Source organism: Passer domesticus, chromosome 6 (genome assembly GCF_036417665.1).
Source record: "Passer domesticus isolate bPasDom1 chromosome 6, bPasDom1.hap1, whole genome shotgun sequence".
Taxonomy (NCBI): Eukaryota; Metazoa; Chordata; class Aves; order Passeriformes; family Passeridae; genus Passer; species Passer domesticus.
The window spans coordinates 23,314,542-23,334,624 of NC_087479.1; the positions used below are offsets into that span (position 1 = coordinate 23,314,542).

Here is a 20,083-nt window from a genome sequence, read left to right on the forward strand (position 1 = left end):
GAAAGATCAGGAGAAAAATTCAATTCACCATTAAAACAGCAATTATTTTCAAATTTAAATCTCTTTCCTGGTTACAACATTGTTAATGCAAAGCATTTGCTTTGAAACCTGTGAGGACAAAAGGAAGTTTTCATCAGCAAACCCAATGCACTGCGGAAGTGGTATCCTAGCATCTATGAAGAATCTGTACCACTTTTAATAGTGTGGACTGTTATTCATTCATCTTTTTTTTTATCAAGCTTAACATGTTTATCAAAGGAAAAGAAGGGTATAACTTCTGGTCTTTGTCACTTCTTTTAATGATGTATCTCTATGACTCAGTAGACTTATGAATGGAATTAAACAACCTGATAGGGATCAGCGTTGACTAAAAGACATAAGACCAAAACAAATTTTCTAGGCTGCCCCTCATAAAACTCTCTAGTACTGGCTTTCATATTGAGCATTAAAGACAAGTTTTTCATACATTGCTACCTTGAACATTATAGAACCATCCAACACAATTCATACTCACGTAAGTAACAAAAATTTGACATAATTGAGAAACCAGTATCCAAACATAATGATATTCCTGCTTTCCAGGAACATGAACTCCCAAAGGCCAGCAAGACCTGGGGTCTTAATGGATCTGTCTATGAGAAGAAGAGCAGGTGAAAAACCTAGAAGACAGGACACATTCCAGAATATGAGCACAGTATGTCTTCCAGGTAAGGATGGCTCTGAGCAATAACATGTGAACACAGACCACATTTAAAACGTCAAACAAAAACCATACTATACGGTCCACCAAGAACACTGAGTTTATAGTGAAATTTATTGTTCTGCTTCCTAATACAATAAGCTACAAGGTACATACAGTATAAAACGAGAACATCCACAGAGCAAAGGTGATAAACATTCTGTGATGGTACAGTGGAGGTAACATCTGTCTAATCCTTCCACTTTATCCCACAAAAAGCAGCTAAAACTACTGACCCTCCCCCTCCCTCCCCTCCAAAAATATTAAAAAGTAAACTTTCTCTCTCACTTAGGAGTAGTGGGATTCAATGAGTTTTTTGAGGGCACTGGTTATCTGCCAGTATCTCAAGAAAATTGCTGAAACTAAAGTAACAAAGAAAAACTGTGAAGGTGGGAGTGACATGACCCATGCAAGATGCTCATGACACCTTGGTTCAGTTCTCCGCAGAGCAAATGGCCTGTAAAGAAAGGAAAAGTTTGTTATGTCACATAAACCAGCAATTAACATGGTCAGAATTAAGATATAATAAGCAAAATCTGAACTCAACAGGACTAGTAGGCACACAGCTAAACTTCTCTACATGGAACCGCAAGCTTCCTTGTAATAAAGCTGGGAGATCTGAGAGCTGACAACCCTTTCCCCTTTATTGCCAGGTGCTGTACAGAAGGGTGCAGGTTGACACAGGCACAGCTGACACCTACTACACGAAGTTCCAAATCAAATAACCTTGTCTGGGAGAACTCCAACAGCGGGGTGAACTGCAGCCTCAACTCTTGCCAAACATCAAGAATATAAACGTTGATAGAACAATGGAAGATGAATATTTACCTTAAAGGCACAAAAATCCACTTAACCACTTTTTCATATATACTTGGTGCGGTTGAGGGCTCTCTCAGCAAGGTGACCACTTTCATCTGTTATCTTCTCCCAGTCGGTTTGTCCAACTACAAAACCGATGGCCCTTTTCCTGTCAGCATCTTTTTTTTCTTCTAGATCTGCCCATCGCACCTATGGAGAACATCCTATCAGTATAATAATCTTCCAAGAAATCCTGATATGAGTCTAGGCTTTCCACTGCAAGTAAGAATATAAGAATACTAATTTCTACTAATTTTCCTTAGAAGAGGTAAGTATTGTTTTTTTCTTTCTGATAGGTAAAGAGGAAAATTATTTTTAATTGAATATACCAGGTGCTCTGTGGAGTAGACAAAAGGTATAGATGATAAGCTTTTTCCATTTCAGTGCTATAGTTCTGAGAGTTGAAGTGTAACTAATACAATTATTTCTCTGTTCAAAGCAACACTTTCTGCTGGAAGAATTATCCAAGACTCATTTACTGTTTTAATTTTCTGGGAAATCTGTCTTTCAATTGCACAATTGAAACATCTAAAAGATGATTATAAAACTACAGAAAGACAGTGTTAAGGACAAAGTCAGCAAGGAATAAATAAATGAAGGACAGTTTTCTTCTCTATCTTCCATGATATATTTCTGTTTAAATTTTCACACTATTTCTTTACACATGTTATTTCCCCATCTTTACATCTCCTTATCTGCACTGCACCTCTCTGTGGTAATGCAGATCCCTTTAACATATCCTGTTCAACATACACAGTGACATCCCCAAAACAAGACACCAATGGGAGGGAGAGCAACAGGAAGGAGGGAGGGAGAGATGCAGTGAAGAAAGGCTCCAGGCCAGAAACTCAGCTGAAACACACTATTGCAGGACAAGAAAAAACGGCAAGGGAAAGAGCTCTTCGTTGCATACTGATTAGTCTCATTCAAGCTCATGTGTTACTGGGGAACGTAGCCTTATCAATTTTCCACCAGCACCTCCCTATCCACAGTCTACCTGAACCTCCCCTGACATTTCTACTGATAAGCAATGTCAGTTTTCTTCCACCATCATCTCCTCTGCCAATGCCACAAGTACCTAAATTTCTCTCAGACACACTGTCCAGTACTATCAGTTTTCTATTTGACATTACAGAGCAAAACAATACCCAAACACCAACAGTTAATTCAAATTACTTCTAGTGGCAAAAGCTGGTCTTTCTATTTTGCAGAAAAAATAAAAAATTACCTCTTTCTATTACATCTTTATCTCCCTCTATGATTTTCCCCCTTTTTTTTTACAACAGAATTTAAATATGCAGCACTTGGTATTCAGACCATGTCCTGCATAGTTAATCTGTATTATCTACAATTCCTAGCTCTGTTATAACTAATATGTTTACCTCTGGAAGACCCTACTTGCAAGCATAATTTCTTACAGAAGCTAACAGAACAGCAAAATGAAAAGGGAGTCAATGAAATTCCCATATTCATAGACATTGAATTACTTGATATAAGCTCTCTTTCACAGAGGCCATTGAAGGGTTATATACAGACAGTAAGTCATTTGAAAATTTATTACCCTTTTCTTTCCAGGTTCAGAAGCACGTGTATCATAGTCATCTGGAAGCTGCAGATAATCTTCTATTCTGCTGGCAATTGCTTCCCAGTCACGTTTTCTTTTAGTGCCAGTCCGCAAACCGTCCAGCTTGTCTGAGAACAAACACAGAGCCTCAGCGTTAAGGGAGATTATTTTTTCTATTATGCACACAAACAAGATGAGAGTGGAAAAGTTTTCAAAAGAACGAGCAGGAGAATTTGTACATCCAGCTTGTCTTGACAGGTGTAATGATGAGAGTTGAAATAAACTAAAGAAGACTCAACACAGTTTTTAAGTTTTATTGATCTTTCATGTTAACTGTGTGGCAATAACACTCAGTGTTGTTTTCTATATGAGGGAGAAAAAGTTTGCTCTTCCGGATCTACATGGAGTTTGCCCTTACAGGTACAATATAGCCAACAAAAGCTAGGAACCACAGATCCATCTTTCTGTATTTGAACACAATATTAAAGCTGTAGCATTTTCCCCAAATTTGGGGATAAATACTGTGTCAAACATGGCACACATGCAGTTTCAGGGAACAAGTGGCAATTATATAACTTAATGCATCAAAGACAAGTTTTTGAGATATTGTTTCTGCTAAACAAAACGCTCCTTGGAAAGCCTGATCCTCCCCTTTTTCTCTCCCCATAAGGCAAACCATTTAAAAAGTCTTCCAGGACTGGGAGAAAAATATCTCAGAATCTTTTCTTTCATGGTGTAAGAGGTCAGTCATGAATATTTGAACAGTACATTTGTCCAAGAGTCCTCAATTTCTTCTTTTTCTTATTGCACCGATACATGAGGAGAAACAATTCCGTTCCTAGGTTCTAAAATTTTGTTCCACTTTAGACACTTATTCTCAGTAAAGAAAACAACACCTTCTTGAAAATATGTGGCAAACTGTCTTTGGAAAGGAGATGAAACATTCATTGTAAGATTATGAACAACAAAGCATGAAAAGGAAAACCGGCTCTACAAGTCAAAGGAAATTTTGTTACTTCCGTCGATGTAAACTACCAATTTATAAGCCAACAATTCAAGTATGTGTAGAAGGTACACTAAGCTTGGCAATTACATTCATTAAACCATTACCAGTGATGTTAGAAATACTGTTTCAGAAGTCACTGTTGTAATTAAATTCACCCACAAAAGGCCTCAGAAATAGACCAAATACAAGGCAGCATTATTTTCTGGATAGCAGAAGACGATGTTCAAAGGTATGTACTTAAAGAAACTCTGTTCAGAGATGAGTTTTTTGGAGAGAGAGAAGAGTAACAATGGAGACAATGTGAGGCAATGGTACTGTAGACATGCTAGTAAAATTTAAAGTCCATAAACTAATTAAGTTATTTCTCCTTCATACACCCCAAAACCTTTTAAAGACTCCACCTCTGCCCCATTTCCCTGGAACAAATACAGAACTTCTAATAAAACATTATAATCCCTCTGCTTCTTAAAATAGCCAACATTTAAGAAAAATGTTCAGAGTATTTGTATCTGTTACATTATTTAGTTAAGGTTCTCCTTTTTGCTCTAAGTTAAATCTGCCAAATTTGATGCTCGGTCTCCACAGAAAGGTGACACTCCCTCTAGAAGACAAAATTGATTTATACAATATTCCTCTGTTACTCCAGTTACAATCAATCAGTGTAGATCATTTGTGGCATTTAGCATTTCCAGAAAAAAATAACATTGAAAAGGAGATTAACAGACTCATTGAGGAGCATTTAGGAACATGAAGAAGGGAAAATGGAGAAGCTCTCTGTTGGCAAGTACCTGCAGACAGACATATTCCTGTTGGAAGGAAGCTATGATGCAAGCTCACCTCATTACCGATGTGAAAGTAAGTTAAGGCTCCCACTCCCTACTGCACCCCAAACAACTGAAAACATTGCCAAGAAACGTGTGATGCTCAAACGTCAGTAGACAGCTCAGGAGCTGTTCTGAATACGCAGTTCCCCTCTGTTCCTTTTTGTTACTGCTACACAGGATTTATTTTAAAAAGTTATGTCCTTCCATGTTTGAAGCTGGATTGCTTTTCCAGACAGGTCTGCTTCCATCCATACTACTGCAGTTCAAGGTATGTGTGTCATGCAGCAGACACTACACACATGTCAAAAACCTGCCACAAAGGATTATTTCAGAATATTCTTTTCTGAAAATGAGACAAGGTGTCATTTTGTAACACTGGTGCTTGTGATTATTTGTGGCTGATGATTATTTAGTGTTAACCTACTGAACATCATTTCATCATTTCATATTTAAAAACAACAAAGAAGCATTTCTGAAAACCCATAAAACTTAAAAACTCACCTTTAGAATTTTTAAAGTAACATCTGAAAACAACTAATTTAATTAGCTCCTTCAAAACCTAAATAAATAAATCGGTTAAATTTTTCTCTTCTTATACAAAAGCCACAAAGTTTTATGTAGAATCTCATTTGTATTCTAGAGCAAATTTTACAATGGTATCAAAGTTTCAGGTACACCAGAGCTCATTTCTCCATTCCTGAAAGTTTGTAGAACTAGCCACTAAGCCGCACCTTGAAACAGAGCATTGCACTAAACACTCCAGTCAAATTTTAAAAATTAGAGTCCGTTACTTTAAATTTCAATATAACAACCTTTGTGCATTATGCACTGAGAAGACCCATGAATAGACTTTCAGAATGAAATTGTGGCTGTGCACAGCACATAAGGAAAGGATAAATCACACACACACTCAAGAGGAATGTAAGAATAAAGTAAATCAATGCTAAAGCAAGAGCTCTGGGTCATGTGTTTGGCGATTGTCACAAGTCAGTGTTTGCAGCTGGAACTCAAACTTTTCAGACATTTTCTGAGGTTTATTACAATCAGCAAGATCTTACTGTGCTCTCCTGTAAACAATATCTACTCAGAAAGAAAACAAAAAAAGCAAGACAAGACTCAGAGCATTGTTTTTGGAGTCTGCATGTACGTCATCCTGCAAATGTGTGCCCTCTGAGACTAATGCAATAAACCTAATGGGCAGGCCAGCTCCCAGGAAATAACTCAGTTTTAGAGCAACTAATGCACACCACAGCTTACATGTCTTTCCAGAAATAATTCTAACTGATCATCTACAATGAAGGCTTATTGTGAACTAAATATAGTAATTCTTACTCACAGACTGTAAGTGCTTCTAATGTACACCTTAAGCTAAATGCTGACTGCCCTGGCAGAGTAATTTTCAGAGAAACTGCCTTCTCTACATAGGAATGCCTCACTTTTTTAAAACCTAAGTTCTATCAGAATTTACTTTTAATCTACAGACCTACATATATATGAAACTGAATCAAGAGGGTAGTTATAAAAGTAAAATTGTGAATACAGATTTAATAGAAATCCCATCTCAGCACCTGGATCTGTGTCTTGCAGCATGCTAACATCCAATTTGTTAATTAAGTTTGTCTGTTAAAGGATTATTTCAACAGCCTTGCAAGTAACTTACTTCAGCATAAAAGTGACTCTGCTGCTTGCTCCCCATTTTACATTTAAGTGGAGACCATATAAAAATAATGTTTTTTACATTACGGAGTTTTCATTGTGGAAGGAAACGTAACACAGTTCTTAGCATGAATTTAAGAAATAATTTTATATGATTAAATAAATCATTGCTTATAACAAAAATGCAGACCAATCCTAGCTTAATTGTCTAACTGCCTAGCTGTTTGGTATGCCAAAATCATTGAGTACAAGGTCCCTCTGCTTGTACTGCAGGTGCCACATCATTGAAATAATCCACAACTATTTCTATGACTTAAAAGAGAACACAGCAGGAGAAAAGATGGTATAGCTAAGCCCTTAACAGCAAAAAGGTGAAAGGCTGCTTTATATAAACCAGACCTTCTAATGCTATTTCTATGGTGCAGTTGTGATTTTGGTTATTGGAAAGTTATGATGCACAAGGCTGTACCACACACACGAAGAAGCAAACCTCAAAATTAAAAATTATTAAGAAATGCTGTGTCCCATTTAGCTATTTTTGACTTCTGATGGACATGATACAAAAATAGCAGTTCTGGGCAGACAGCCTAGATAAAACATTCATTTAGAACTTTTACTGTTCAGTAAAAAAAACAAAAACCAAACAACAAAACAGATTATCATGACCAGAAACCCCTTTCCATGAATAATCCTTTCACCACAGATGTGGTGCATGCATTTCTGCCTGAAAGTTGCTTTTGAATTTGGCAGAATCCTAATATTGGCAGTAATGAGAACAAAAAAAGTACAGCAGAATTCATGCCCTTGTGCTTTTGGAAAGTCCATTTTACATACTACTAAGAAGAATTCTATTGCTCTCCTGGAACTGCAAAGCACAATGAACTTTAAACTTTTTAATGCCTAAGTTGTTGAAAAGATGTACTGACGTCTAATCATTCAGAACCAATTTCAAAGCTACTCTGTCCTCACAGATGTCAATTTTGAAAAGTGAGAAACATCTTCAATACAGTTCAGTTATGAGACATGTCTCCAAGAATGCAAGAAGTTACTGATGACACTTAGGAAAAAAGGTATGCAATATGAAAAAGAGTACAGTGTGATGTAAGTTGACTCTTTGCTTATATAAAAATAATAAACACAGAAAGATGAAGAATATAAATACTGGTTTTTTCAGATTTGAAGACACAGTACTTTCCTTGAACAGATGGAGCAACAATTAATGAGTATATACAACAGTGATGATTAGAACGTACTGAAGTCTCCTGCCTCCGGCAGAAGATAGATTCCTGTTCTGTATAGACGCTTTTGCAGTTTCAGACACATGTATAGAAATCAACGCATTTATTTGTCTTTCTAAGGAGGCACAGTAAAAACAAAAATTCAAGTCTTGCAAACATCATTAGATACCAACTATAAGAAACAGGAAAAAATAAATACCCACCTAGCTTTGCCTCAGAAGTGTCCATCTCCCATTTGCTTTTCGGAATGTAACCCTAAATCATACACAGAAAGAAGCTCGGAGGATTAGAGAGAGACACACATGCATATCACTTTTGAACTGGAAACAGCATTACAATGGGAGTTTAAGGTATTTCTTTTTGTAAGGCACAATTCTCATTATCAGATGGAGACCAATTATTCGGTATTTCAGAACTTCTGCATCCACTTCCCATTCAGTGATTTCAGCCCTTGCAAATCATTAAAGAGTGCTGCCCTCTGCAAACACAGAACTCCAGAATGAGTCTGACAGACAGCAAAGGCACTGTGTGCAGTTACTGTATTGTATTATCCCAGGTGGCAAACTCACTGCAACACAACTTTCAGGCATAAAGAATATTCAAAGCTTTACAAACTCAAATGAAAAAGTCACCGTAAGTTTTTATGAACACATTCCCAGATTTAGTACACAAGCTTCACTTACTCCTTTTGAAGGGACAGACTAAATTCACGTATGAGTGGTTAATCCACAATCAAACTTTTTTTTTGTTTAAATGAGAGTATCTGCTGAGTCACTAGGACTTAAGTACTACTTTTCATTTTAAAATGGTACTCTTAGCACAATGATTCTTATAAAACAACTTTGTCCTACAAATAATGTCACCATGTGTAATGAACTTGAGCCAGTTTATTCTTTGTAAATGAGCATAATGAAAATAAATTTGGCAAAAAGGTATTTATTTTAGTTAGCCTCTTGTTATATTTTCTTTTTATATTCTTTGACAAGTAAATTGTTACTAAGTAACCCTCATTTCAGCTGTTCAGTTCAGTGTAAGAGTACTTATGTTCCTCTGCAACCACATAAAAAAGCTCAAGGTAGTGAACGGAAGCCCTCCGAGAGAATTTAATTATTTTTTAGAATGTTTTTTAATAGAGAGGGAAAAGAACTACTCTAGAAGATTTCAGGAAGAAAACAAACAATTCACAAACCAGTTTTATTACACTAACTTCTTTCCTGCTTTATTTATAGGTTGTTTCCACTGTGGTAAAAATATATGCGTATTTGTTAGTACTATGTGTTACTAAATTCATGTATTCCAGTAAATTCCAGAGAGCCACACTGCATTTGATTATAATCAGCACTGCTCTTAATAATCCTTGAATGAGCTTTTTCTATCAAGCATGTATCAGTGACTTGAGGTTATCAGATCTCTGGATTTTCTTGGTTTTAATAAAATCTGTAATTAATGCAAACCAAAACAGTTTGTGCTGCAATATTTCCTTGTAACAAACAAATAAACTTCATGTATATACATATGTTTATACATTTAAACCAAGTTGCACTTTAAAGCTTGCTCAGAAAGTTTACACCACAGCTAAAAGCCTGCATTAAACAAACTGATGTGGGATACACTGGTGAGAACACTAAGTTAAATGTATCAATAATTCATACCATCAAGCACAGAAAAGCAGGAACTGTCTGAATGCTACAAACAATCCTATGGGAGTTGATAATAGCAAGAAGAGTGACTTTGATGGTGTGAAATGGCCTATTGTGTGCTGAATCTATACAACATCCTGGTCCTCAAATAGGATAAGCAAAGATTCAGACTTTATCCTTTGGTACAAAACAGTTGGATATTTCAAAGATATCTGCCAGATGGCAGGAGCTTCAGACCTCCCTTTTCTCACAGGATTAAATGCAGCAAAATGAATTGCATAACCCTCATCAAATGCTCTCAAAAGGGTAACAGATACCAAATACAGTGTCCTGTTCCACTTTCTGTCTGACATAATTCTCTGAGATTAGCCATCTGACTGAATTCAAGAGATTACCCACAGCAGATAATGCTCTTTTTCGTATCTTGTGAATCTGAATAGGACACATTCTTATATGCAGACTACTGTTTGCTTTCTCTTTGTCTCAAAGAAAAGGCCTATTGTTATAAGTGCTGTACATTAGGACACTCCCCAGAACCCATAAACACACACATACACACACAGATTTATGCACAGATGTCTTAAAAGCTAAAGACAAATTCCTCTTTTAACTATAGCTCATGGAAATGGGACTAGCAGCCATATTTTTGTAAACATGGATGTATCCTTGAAATGTTCTAACCACACTTTATGCAGTCTCATATTCTGCGCCAAAGAATAATTTAGCGAAGAAAATAAATCAGTCATGTTGAAAAAAACAGATGTTTATTAGAATCCACTTTTCCTAAGCTTTTCAAAATTCTGTTTCAACTGCTTTCTGATCTGCCACTCCTAACGAATAGTAAATTTCCATCAAGGAAAAACACTTTGCTCAACTCAGACATTTTTGGTTACTTCCTGTTTATTTAACTTTAACTGCTTGGTTGTGGGCACCAAGATTTGAGACATTCAACTCATCAAGCACGGACCAGTTGCAGCTCCAACACATACCAAGAAGTTACAGCAGGAAGCCTTTCGTAGCCTTTTAAATACATACCTAAAAAAGCCAGCCCTCAGGGCGCTTCTGTAACCTTTATTTATCCAAGAGACCTAATGCCTCACCTTGCAAATACCACCTGACAAACAAAGTCAGTCAACCGTGGCAGAAAAAGCAGTGTTCATAACTGTTATCATATACTGAGACAGTTGAGGAGAGTTCTTTAGACACGTGAAAGGAAACAAGCTAAATTAATCTTTGCCCATTGCTCCCATCCTTCCACTTTGTGTAGTTCTTAGATTATCTGGAAGACAGCACTATTATGTACTGCAATTTAAAATGTCTCTATGAGGCATGTTACCATGCTCCATGGACAATACTGTTTGTAGCACATACTCACGTATTTTTAGAAATAAATTAGGAAGAAATAATATGATTTATCATTAAAGTTCTCCTAGAAATGTTTAAGTAAAAAACTGCTAGAAAGATGGGAGTTAAGATCACACTGCTAAGAACAACAATGGGTTGGCATTTGTAAGACTGAGATTCTCTCTCAGACACATTAATGAACAATTTGTGAGGGATGGCTGATGTGTCTCCTACCAGTTCACTTTCTTCTTCCTCTGCTGTGTCCTTCTTGACTTCTTCTTTCTGGTCTTCAATATTTGCATCAAAATCCTCCATCTCCACCTGTTCCAAAGCACATGCACAGACTTACAAGGCACTGTCTGGCTTTAAATGATTTTCTTTTGAAGAGAGTAAATAGAGATGTCCAGATTCAAATAGAAAAGAAAGGATTCATCTTTGAAAGTATGATGATGCAATATATATGAATCCTGTGTCCATTCTGGCTTTCCTAAGAAGCACGTTCTCTTCTAGCAACAGAGTGACAAAGAGAATATTCTTTACAAATATTTTCTGGGGAAAAGCAAAAATTGTTCATTCCCTTCCTTCATATGCATTCCTTGTGTTACCACTATCTGTAACAGCATGACACTTTCTTGCTTACCACACAATCACATTTCAAAACTTGCAATCTTAGAAAAAGTTCTTAAACTTGCCACTTACATATACCTGGAATGACTGTCTCTGCACAGAACATCTCTACTGTGTCTTTATTTTTATGTATTTTTAAATCACAGTGAAGAACATTAGTAACCACAGAGTTCAGCATAACAAAAAAGAAGAATGAAGACATAACATCTAACTCTGCTCATCTAATGCAATACTTTCTGGGCTCCGCAGCTATACTGGGCACCCATGCATATACTCTGGAATATGTAAAACTCTCCAAGTCTGTACAGTTTTTTATATAATTTGCAAAACCTTGTCAATCCCAATATGCCATTATCTGAGCCTACTTTAGAGTGAAACCTGTTGCTGTCCTCTTAAAGATGACTATTTTTCCAGTACAAAGAATTTGGAGATGTTATAATAACTTGCTAACATTGTGACAAACTGCAAAGACCCTCTGTCTACTTTGGCAGCTCATCAGTTTTTATGGCCATGTCAAGAGCCGTTCTGACAGCATCAAGTCATGGTTCATTCACAAAGATCACACAACCAACACTCATTTATGCCCAGAGCTCCTGACACAACGCTAAAGACAAATGCAACAATACAGTAAGCTGACACACCAAACATGCATGTCACTGCAAACTGCAAATGAAGTGAAAAGGCAATTATAGCCTTCTGCTACATGTGATTTGTTTCTTCATTCTCTGCTAAACATCTGTATTTTCCAAAACAAGGACTGAGTTAAAATTTGTTTATTTCCTTATCTTATTTTCTCCAACTACTTTCTCAAAATATGATCTAAATAATTCAGTAACCTGTAAAAAGTGCTGAATATCATCTAAGAGTACAAAGATTCTCTTTAACCTCCTTAATTGGTATTCAACAGTTGCTAAGAGCAAAGTGACTTCAACTCTCGCTCAAAGATAACTACGTCTGAGCTTCAAAAAGGTGATGAAAGATAAAAACGTACATTGATGTTTGGGGTAATTCATAAGAATAACAAAACACACTTTCCTGACACAGTGATTCTGGCTTTCTAAAGTGCCTTGCTGTGATCACATCTTTGTCTGCTCTATATTTTCAGTATAGTCACATTGACCTGATCTGCTCTCACCTCTTCGATAGCAGCATCCTGCAACAGAGACCGAATGTCCAGGCGCATCATGTGGCGTGGTGCTGCCTCCCAGTGATCAGACATCTAACAAAACACACACAAAAATGAAGCACCTCTGAAAATCTAACAGATTCATTGGAAAACTTGGTTTCTGATTGCTAACAAGATGTATCTGTACTTCAGTAATTTTAATCAATCCCATGAAATAACTACCAGTATTTCTTAGAGGAGAAGTGTAAGCATTATGTAGTCTATAGCTTTCAAACAACAGTGGGCCCAAAAGCACAATGTGACTCCAGATGTAGATTACCCTGCTGATATCCTTTAGCTTGCGCCCATGGATATTCCTCTTGGAACACGTCTGGTTATCTGCACTCATTTCAGCTAAGTAGACCTAGAGAGAAAAAGACAATATTAAATATTGTAAACCAATTTTTAGAGCTCTTTTTCTATGTTGTGATACACTCTGCAGTTGTACTTTAAAAAAGGTAAATTTGCAACTGTAAATCACAGCATTTTTCCTGAATGTGGGAGACATATTCCAATCAAAAGCTTACAAACATCAGCATATGGCTGTCAGCAAGTTCAAATGCTATTTAGGCTCTATTACCTCAAAGCCCTTTGTTTTTGCAGCACTCCAAAACTGTTCAAAGTGTCGCACTCTATCATTGATAGCATCAAGGATAATGAAGGGAAAGAAGCCATCATCCAAGGTCTTTTTGAATGTTTTAAACATGCTGGTACGATAGGTCTCCTCCATATCAGCCTCATATTCGTACTCCATCACCTTTACCAAGGACAAAAGCATTAAGAAAGAGGACATCTATAAAATGGCTAATATTCAACACCTGAATGGCATGACCACAAAGTACATTGGGGTACTGGAAAAACACCTTTCAGGTCAGTTTTTAAGAATTTAGGCTCATACCACCCTAACATAACCCTAAGTTATATTGGCTTGTTTTGAACAACAGCCCAGAGACCTCTGCACTCTTCCCAACCCACACTCTGGAATTCTGATTGCCACTGTTTTTCCAGAATGTCTTGCTTCTTTGTCAAGAAAAGCAACAGAATTAAGACTACCTTCTTTTTAACTTTTTTCCCTGTATCTGGGTCTCTCTCCTCCTTCTCCACTTCAGTGATAAAGTAGTCATCCAGGCTGAGCACTCTTGGTGCAGGTCCTCCACATTCTACTTCCTTATCCTGGGAAGGAAGCAAAAAGAAAGCATATACCTTTGCTGTAAAAATTCCATTCTGCTACACTTCAAAATCTTCAAAATACTTTTGGTCAAGAGCAGTTCCTTGCTCAACAGCTAAAACAAGAAGAGAGTAATATCCCTCCTGCTTGCTAATACTGGGGGAGATTCACATAGCACATGAAGGCATGGAACATAAAATAACAACAGACTTGAATTCTAGGCAAACAGAAAGTGAACAGTAGAGGAAGCACATGTAGAAGACAAGCAGCACTACACAGTGAGTGCCTGTTTACATACCCTGATGAGTTTTGCTACATGTGTCTTTCCACTGCCAGGTAACCCTCTCATGATGATCACAATCTGAAACAAAGATCATGTAAGCAGATATGATACTGTACTACATTTAACAGACTCTTGTTTGCAAATATTTTCTTCTGGAAAATTATGTGCTGTGGGCTCACACTTTTGCATCTCATCAAGCACTCAATGCCTGTTTTAGAAACCAGGCTGTGAGAAACAGTAGTAATTCCATCAGAGTTTTTGATGTTAATCATCTCAGCAGTTTAGGCTGCATGCTATAGGTCTGGTTCAGTTTCACTAACTTTTCTCATTCAACTGAATGAAACTTACCTAAATGTTTTATAGCCTAAATTGTGCTCTTTCTTACATAGTATGGTGCGTTGCCAAATCTCTGTGTAAAGACAAGTCGTTGCCCTGATACATCAAAAACCAAAGAGAAGACCTCAGAAGAGGCCAAAACACCTTAATATTACACACTAATTCCCTTTGAGCATTCCAATGAAGTTCACCTCTCCTGTGGACTCCTAATAGCTGTGCCACAGCACTCCAGGTGTTTGCAAAGGAACTAAGCTAACTTCCAGAGCTTCCTCAAATGTACACTTGTTCCCAACATATTACATCCACCAGCATTTTATCTGGATACGGACCTTGTTGAAATCAATTGTTGCTTTCAGAATGTACACTCACCCTCTCTGGCCTGCTATCCCGTCCTGGTGGCTTTAAAATATCATCTACATTTTTAGATTCTGGCTTCCTTTCTACTCGTGGAGCAGGTGGTGGCTGACGAGGCATTGATGGAGCAGAAATGGGAATCCTTTCCTCAGGGTAATTTCTACGATCACCTTCAAATTCCAGTGTTTGGACAGAAGAATTTTCTTAGTTCAGTAAAATAAAAAAATTAAGATGTTCTGAGCTGATTTAAACAGACCTTCATTATTTTAAGTTAAATTCACAGATATGTCCTCATAAATAACTAAAATTTCTAATCTTAAACCTATTGCAATCAAAGACAATTTTTAGCAGCATATATAACGGTTTCATTCATGATCTCAACACCACTGAAAAACAAAACTAAATGCCACCACCTAAAAACATTTTCCTGAATTATATATTTTGAACAAACAAACATTGCAAATCAATCTTCTACTAATTAATCTTCACCTCTGCAAGTCTATTATTTTTAATAATATTCTAGCATGACTTCAAGATAGAGAAACTGTACCTCCAAACATGGAAGGGCCATGATCATATGCTGGACGATCTGTCTTTCGTTCATATGGCGGTCTTTCAAAACCACCCCGCCTGGAGGATGGATGGTCTTTCTTGTCACGGTAAGACTGAGTTCTTGAAGGCGTGGTAGGAAGAACCCTGCCAAAAAAGTATTTTGTGGATTTTTGTGAATTTCCACTGTGGATTCCAGAGTGAAAGGAACACGTACCTCACAGGCAAAATGGACAGCCTGATACACAATACAGCCTCAACTGCATTAATGTCCATAGTGTCCCAAAATCACGTACCTATCATCTCGGGGATGCCGCTCCTTTTCAAATCTCTCTCGTTCGTAGTCCACAGAACCTCGGTCTCTGTGCAACTCCCGCTCTCTCTTGAAATCCCGATGATCTGTGTTGGAATTACCTTGACGCTCAAAATAAGGCTCACGATCTCTTTCTCTATTGTAGCGACCTGGATGCTCTGAAGGGAGAAACCCATAGAAATCCAAACTACTTTGGAAAAAGAAGGGAACAGGTAAGAGTGCAAGAAAAGCATATGACATGTGAGCTAGGATGCACTTAATCAGACACTCTTTTCCAAACTGTACAACAGACAACCATACTGCGTAGTCCTACTTAAAGCTACAAAACTGAATTTTTAAAGTGGCTAGGTTATTGACTGCAGTACTCCTCTTGAAAATATAAACTGTTATTCTTATGGATCTCTGAAGAAAATAAAGTGGTTGTAGCTTAAACAAGAGTTACTTAGTTTGAACAAACTTTTAACATCTTACAACTTTTCTTAAGAGCTAACTAACTCTATGAAAGCTAGCCAAGCACCTCCTACCTTTTTGAAATGTTTGCCTGTCTGGCAGAGGCTCTGGACGAAGGGTTACCCTCTCTCCATATGGAATCTGTTCCACTTTACTCGTGGTTATATCTGGTTGAAAATAAACAAAAAAATCCTAAGGTTTTAAAACACATATCTTGTATTTTTTTCCTCTTCATGAAAAATAACCAGTCAATGGCATTCAAAGCGACTAGAACAAACTACCATAATTTCTTTTAATGGATAACGCCAAAAAAGCTTTACATAAATAAACAGCACCACGGTTTTTAAAGGCTGAAGTGGGTTTGTGTGTGTGTATGTAAACCACTCCATCTTAACAATGGGACTTCTGCCTTTTCAGGTGAGTTCAGGCAGCATGCAGTGTCAGAAAATGATAAACATTAAAATGCCCTGTAAGTTTTAATAACTCACAGAGCTCCTCTAATGTCAAGAATAGTAACTGAAAGTCTCACAACAATGACATTTTTGCCAACAGCTTTTAGTAAAACATCTACTTAATGGAATAGATATGGCTTCCAGTCCTGTTATGGTACTTTAGAGAGAGAAAAAACAGTCTTTAAATGACAATGCACAATTTAAGAACTTCTTTATGACATTATTTCACTCCTGTTAAAGGAGGGATATCAATTCTATTAAAAACTAGTGTTGAATTTTAGCTTTGGTAAGCTAAATAGTAAAAAGCAGAGCCCTCCACTACTTACATACATGTTAAACAACTGTGTAGGGTGCATGCCCTTTAGAACCAGACTCTGTCTCCCCCTCTGGCTAGAGGGTACCTCACACCCATTATGCAGTATATAAATAATGCAAACACCAGCCACATTCTGTTTTAAATCACTAAATCACACCTAAGAACTCTAACCATCCAAAGTACCTTCTAGCCCAGTTATTTCCATACCACCACAATGGGATTAAGGGAAAGTAACACTATCAACCTAAATACAGCACATCACTTTGTATTTATTAGAAGCACCCATGACTACACACCATTCATGGAATACACACTGTTCACCAACAAGAAATAGCTCTTTCTAAAAGCATCAAGAAAAACACTAAACTCAGAGTCATAACAGGTTAAAGGTTAGAGACTCCTTGTAACTGCACTGCTCAGCATTACATCACCAATGCACACAAGCCTACACATCAAGCGCAGAACGCGCACACTTTGCATGGCACACTCCCTTCAAGAAAAAAAGGTCAGGAGGATTAATTAGCTCTTTGATACATATCCAACACACTGCAATACCCACCTCGCCCGTGGCCATAATCCACCGTTTGCTGAATGATGGGTGCTTTAGGAACTGCTGGAATAACGGGAGAAAGGGACACTGGTACAGCTGATGGAAGGGAGGTGTGGACGGCAGGCACTTTCACAGGCGAGGAGACAGGTGGAGGCATCATCGATTCCTGCTTACACAACTCGTACTCCATATTTGCACCTTTATCCTCATTTGTGTCCCACAGTCCATGGAAAGAGTCCTCATCCCAGCGTTCCTGTTCCACAGCAGAAGGTGATGGTTTTAAAGATTGACCATGACTTGGGGTTGTAGTTGGAGTAGAAACTGGAGCGTGTGGCCTTGTCATAGGTGTAGTAGGCCTTGCCAGTGGGGCACTTGGTCTTGTCACAGGGGTGGGCTGTCTGAACAACACGGGAGGCTTTATAATAACAGCAGGAGAAGGTTTAATAGCTTGGGCTTCTATTGGTGCCTCTGAAGAGAGCTGAGAAGAGACCTAGATGCAGAAAGCACTTTTAATGTAGATCTGTCAACTAACCTTCTCTCATCCTCAGTATGTGCAATGGCAATTGGTAGTCAAATCATACACATTTTCTAGTACCTCCATCAAGGTGCTACAGTAGGAGGACTATTTTTAAAAATTGGTGGCCTGATTTAATTTTGTGTTTCCTCATATGTGAAGGCTTAAACACTACTGATTTTCTTCAAACAACCTTACCAATTTTAGCTCCAGTAGGCCTATCTCAGTTCAAAAGTGTCTACTGTTTATTCCCAAAGACTCCTGCTGTCTGCAAAGATTCCTGCTGTCTGTGTGAAGGCTGAAAATCTGAAAGTAGGCAGCTTGTTGAGACGTAAAAGGATTGATAAGGCCAGTTTCTTTGTGGAAACCACTGGAAAAATTCAGAGGGCAGAAATACCTGGAAAAACCTTAATAAAATCAGTATCAGAAGAACATAAGAAATTGGAAGGTCTTGCCTAGTCGAAAACCAAACCAAACCAAATCCTTCATGAACCAAACATCCACAAGAAACCCCACACGCTACAAGACTTTTCAGCATCAGAGCCAAGTTACCAGCAACCGTATTAGCAACATATAACAAAAATTGCAGGATGGTTGTAGATACAAAGCTGAGCTCTGTAATAACAACTCAAAGTCAGAGCAGAAATATCTGGAGGCAGGAATTCCAAGAAAGACAAAAGTTGATGAGTGAAGTAGTCTGAGATACAAAACATCACTGTAAACAAGAGGTCACCTAGGCAAAAAGAAAACTTGCAGTGCCTCAATCACTGCATAGCACTTCTCTGGATGGAGGGACAAAAAAAGGCTGGTCTGACTAAATGTCAGATCCAGAAGACCTTAAGGCTAAATTTATTGGTGTGAGTAACTTTGGGGTTAAAATGTGATGAAGAACACATCAACTCAGATACCTTCTCCAATACACGTTTAACAAAGTTGTTTACTCATTCTAGGAAGGATTTATAAACCTGACTTAGCATGACTGCAGAACTTCAGTTCATTTCTGAATGATCAAAAACCCCAAATATAAGCATCTGAGAACAGTTCCCAGAACTGCACAGGAAATTAAGCAGTAGAGGAGTAGTTGCATCACAACAGGACAGAGGTACACAAACATGAGTTTCCATGCACTTCATGATATTCTAGAAGGTAATAAAAATTCCCAATAAAAACAGCAAACAGAAGACTAATGCCCATGCTACATTGAAATATCTCAATTTCTGATGGACATATCCTCAAGCTTTTCCAACTTCAAAGAGTAGAATAGCTCCTGAAGCAGGAAAAGCAGTGCAAATTGAAAGAACTTAAGCAAGGAAAAACAGGGTCTTCTTGTGAACCTTACATCCCTGTTTTGGGAGAGCTCACTTCTTTTTGCACATTGTCCCACAGCAATCTAGACTGCTGACCCTAGACTGCTGAACCTAGACTGCTGAACCTCATGTGCAACCATCCCTGATGGGTCATACTCAGAAGACATGGTGGACTTGCAGGTGTAGAAGAAGGGATTACAAGTGACCTCACCCCTGATAAATCACAGTTGTACTAATTACCAAAGAAGAACAGACTTGCCTTAATGGGCTCTTACTAAAAAAGGTAAGTGTTAGTGTAACTAGAAGGGATGGGTTGGCTGGTTAGGGAGAGCCTTGAGGAAGAGGACCTTGAGGAGGTAGAGGAGCCCTGTGGAAGAAGAAATGATCCAGAGAGACAAAAAGAAGAACAAAACAAGGAAGGGAGCTGCTGCTGCAAAAGATCTGCTGTGAGGTCAGTCTGGGTCTGATAGAGCTGGAGCCTGCTGTTGGAGCCTGCAGTCATAGCTGAGCTAGGTAAAAGCCTGCAGTCAGAGGCAGCAAGGAAATACTTGCAGTCGAATTCCAGCAGGAAATAGCCAGCAGTCAGAGTCTGTCAGAGAAGCCAACAGCAGGAGTTTGCTGTAGTTGGAGTCAGGATGGCTAAGCTGTAAAGAAGAATAAACTGGGACCCTTTTCACATTGTTAAATGAGTCTGTGTCGTGGCTCATTTCCACCCCTAACCAGAGGTCTGCTGCAACAGACTGAGTAGAAAATGCTTCTGAAAATTTAAAGAAACAAAGAAGTTGTTTTGCCTCAACAGAAGATAGCTAAGGTTTTAAGCATTACTGGGG

The 20,083-nt window shown here is 38.0% G+C and overlaps 1 protein-coding gene across 6 annotated transcripts in view; it reads right to left on the bottom strand.

Moving 5' to 3' along the window:
* Positions 1-796: 796 nt before the first annotated feature.
* Positions 797-20,083, bottom strand: part of YLPM1 (YLP motif containing 1) — a 34,326-nt gene continuing 15,039 nt past the window's right edge. Inside the window, exons 7-21 of one of the 6 annotated variants that reach the window (XM_064423831.1) lie at positions 17,442-17,685; positions 16,189-16,281; positions 15,648-15,822; positions 15,353-15,498; positions 14,818-14,972; positions 14,128-14,190; positions 13,715-13,834; positions 13,242-13,418; positions 12,942-13,025; positions 12,632-12,715; positions 11,104-11,190; positions 8,089-8,140; positions 3,159-3,289; positions 1,568-1,747; positions 797-1,196 (exon numbers count right to left, since the gene is read on the bottom strand). In XM_064423831.1, the coding sequence (XP_064279901.1) occupies positions 1,601-1,747; positions 3,159-3,289; positions 8,089-8,140; positions 11,104-11,190; positions 12,632-12,715; positions 12,942-13,025; positions 13,242-13,418; positions 13,715-13,834; positions 14,128-14,190; positions 14,818-14,972; positions 15,353-15,498; positions 15,648-15,822; positions 16,189-16,281; positions 17,442-17,685 (1,758 nt within the window). In that variant the 3' untranslated portion in view covers positions 797-1,196; positions 1,568-1,600. The other 5 variants (XM_064423830.1, XM_064423829.1, XR_010364427.1 and 2 more) reach the window with 5 other exon arrangements.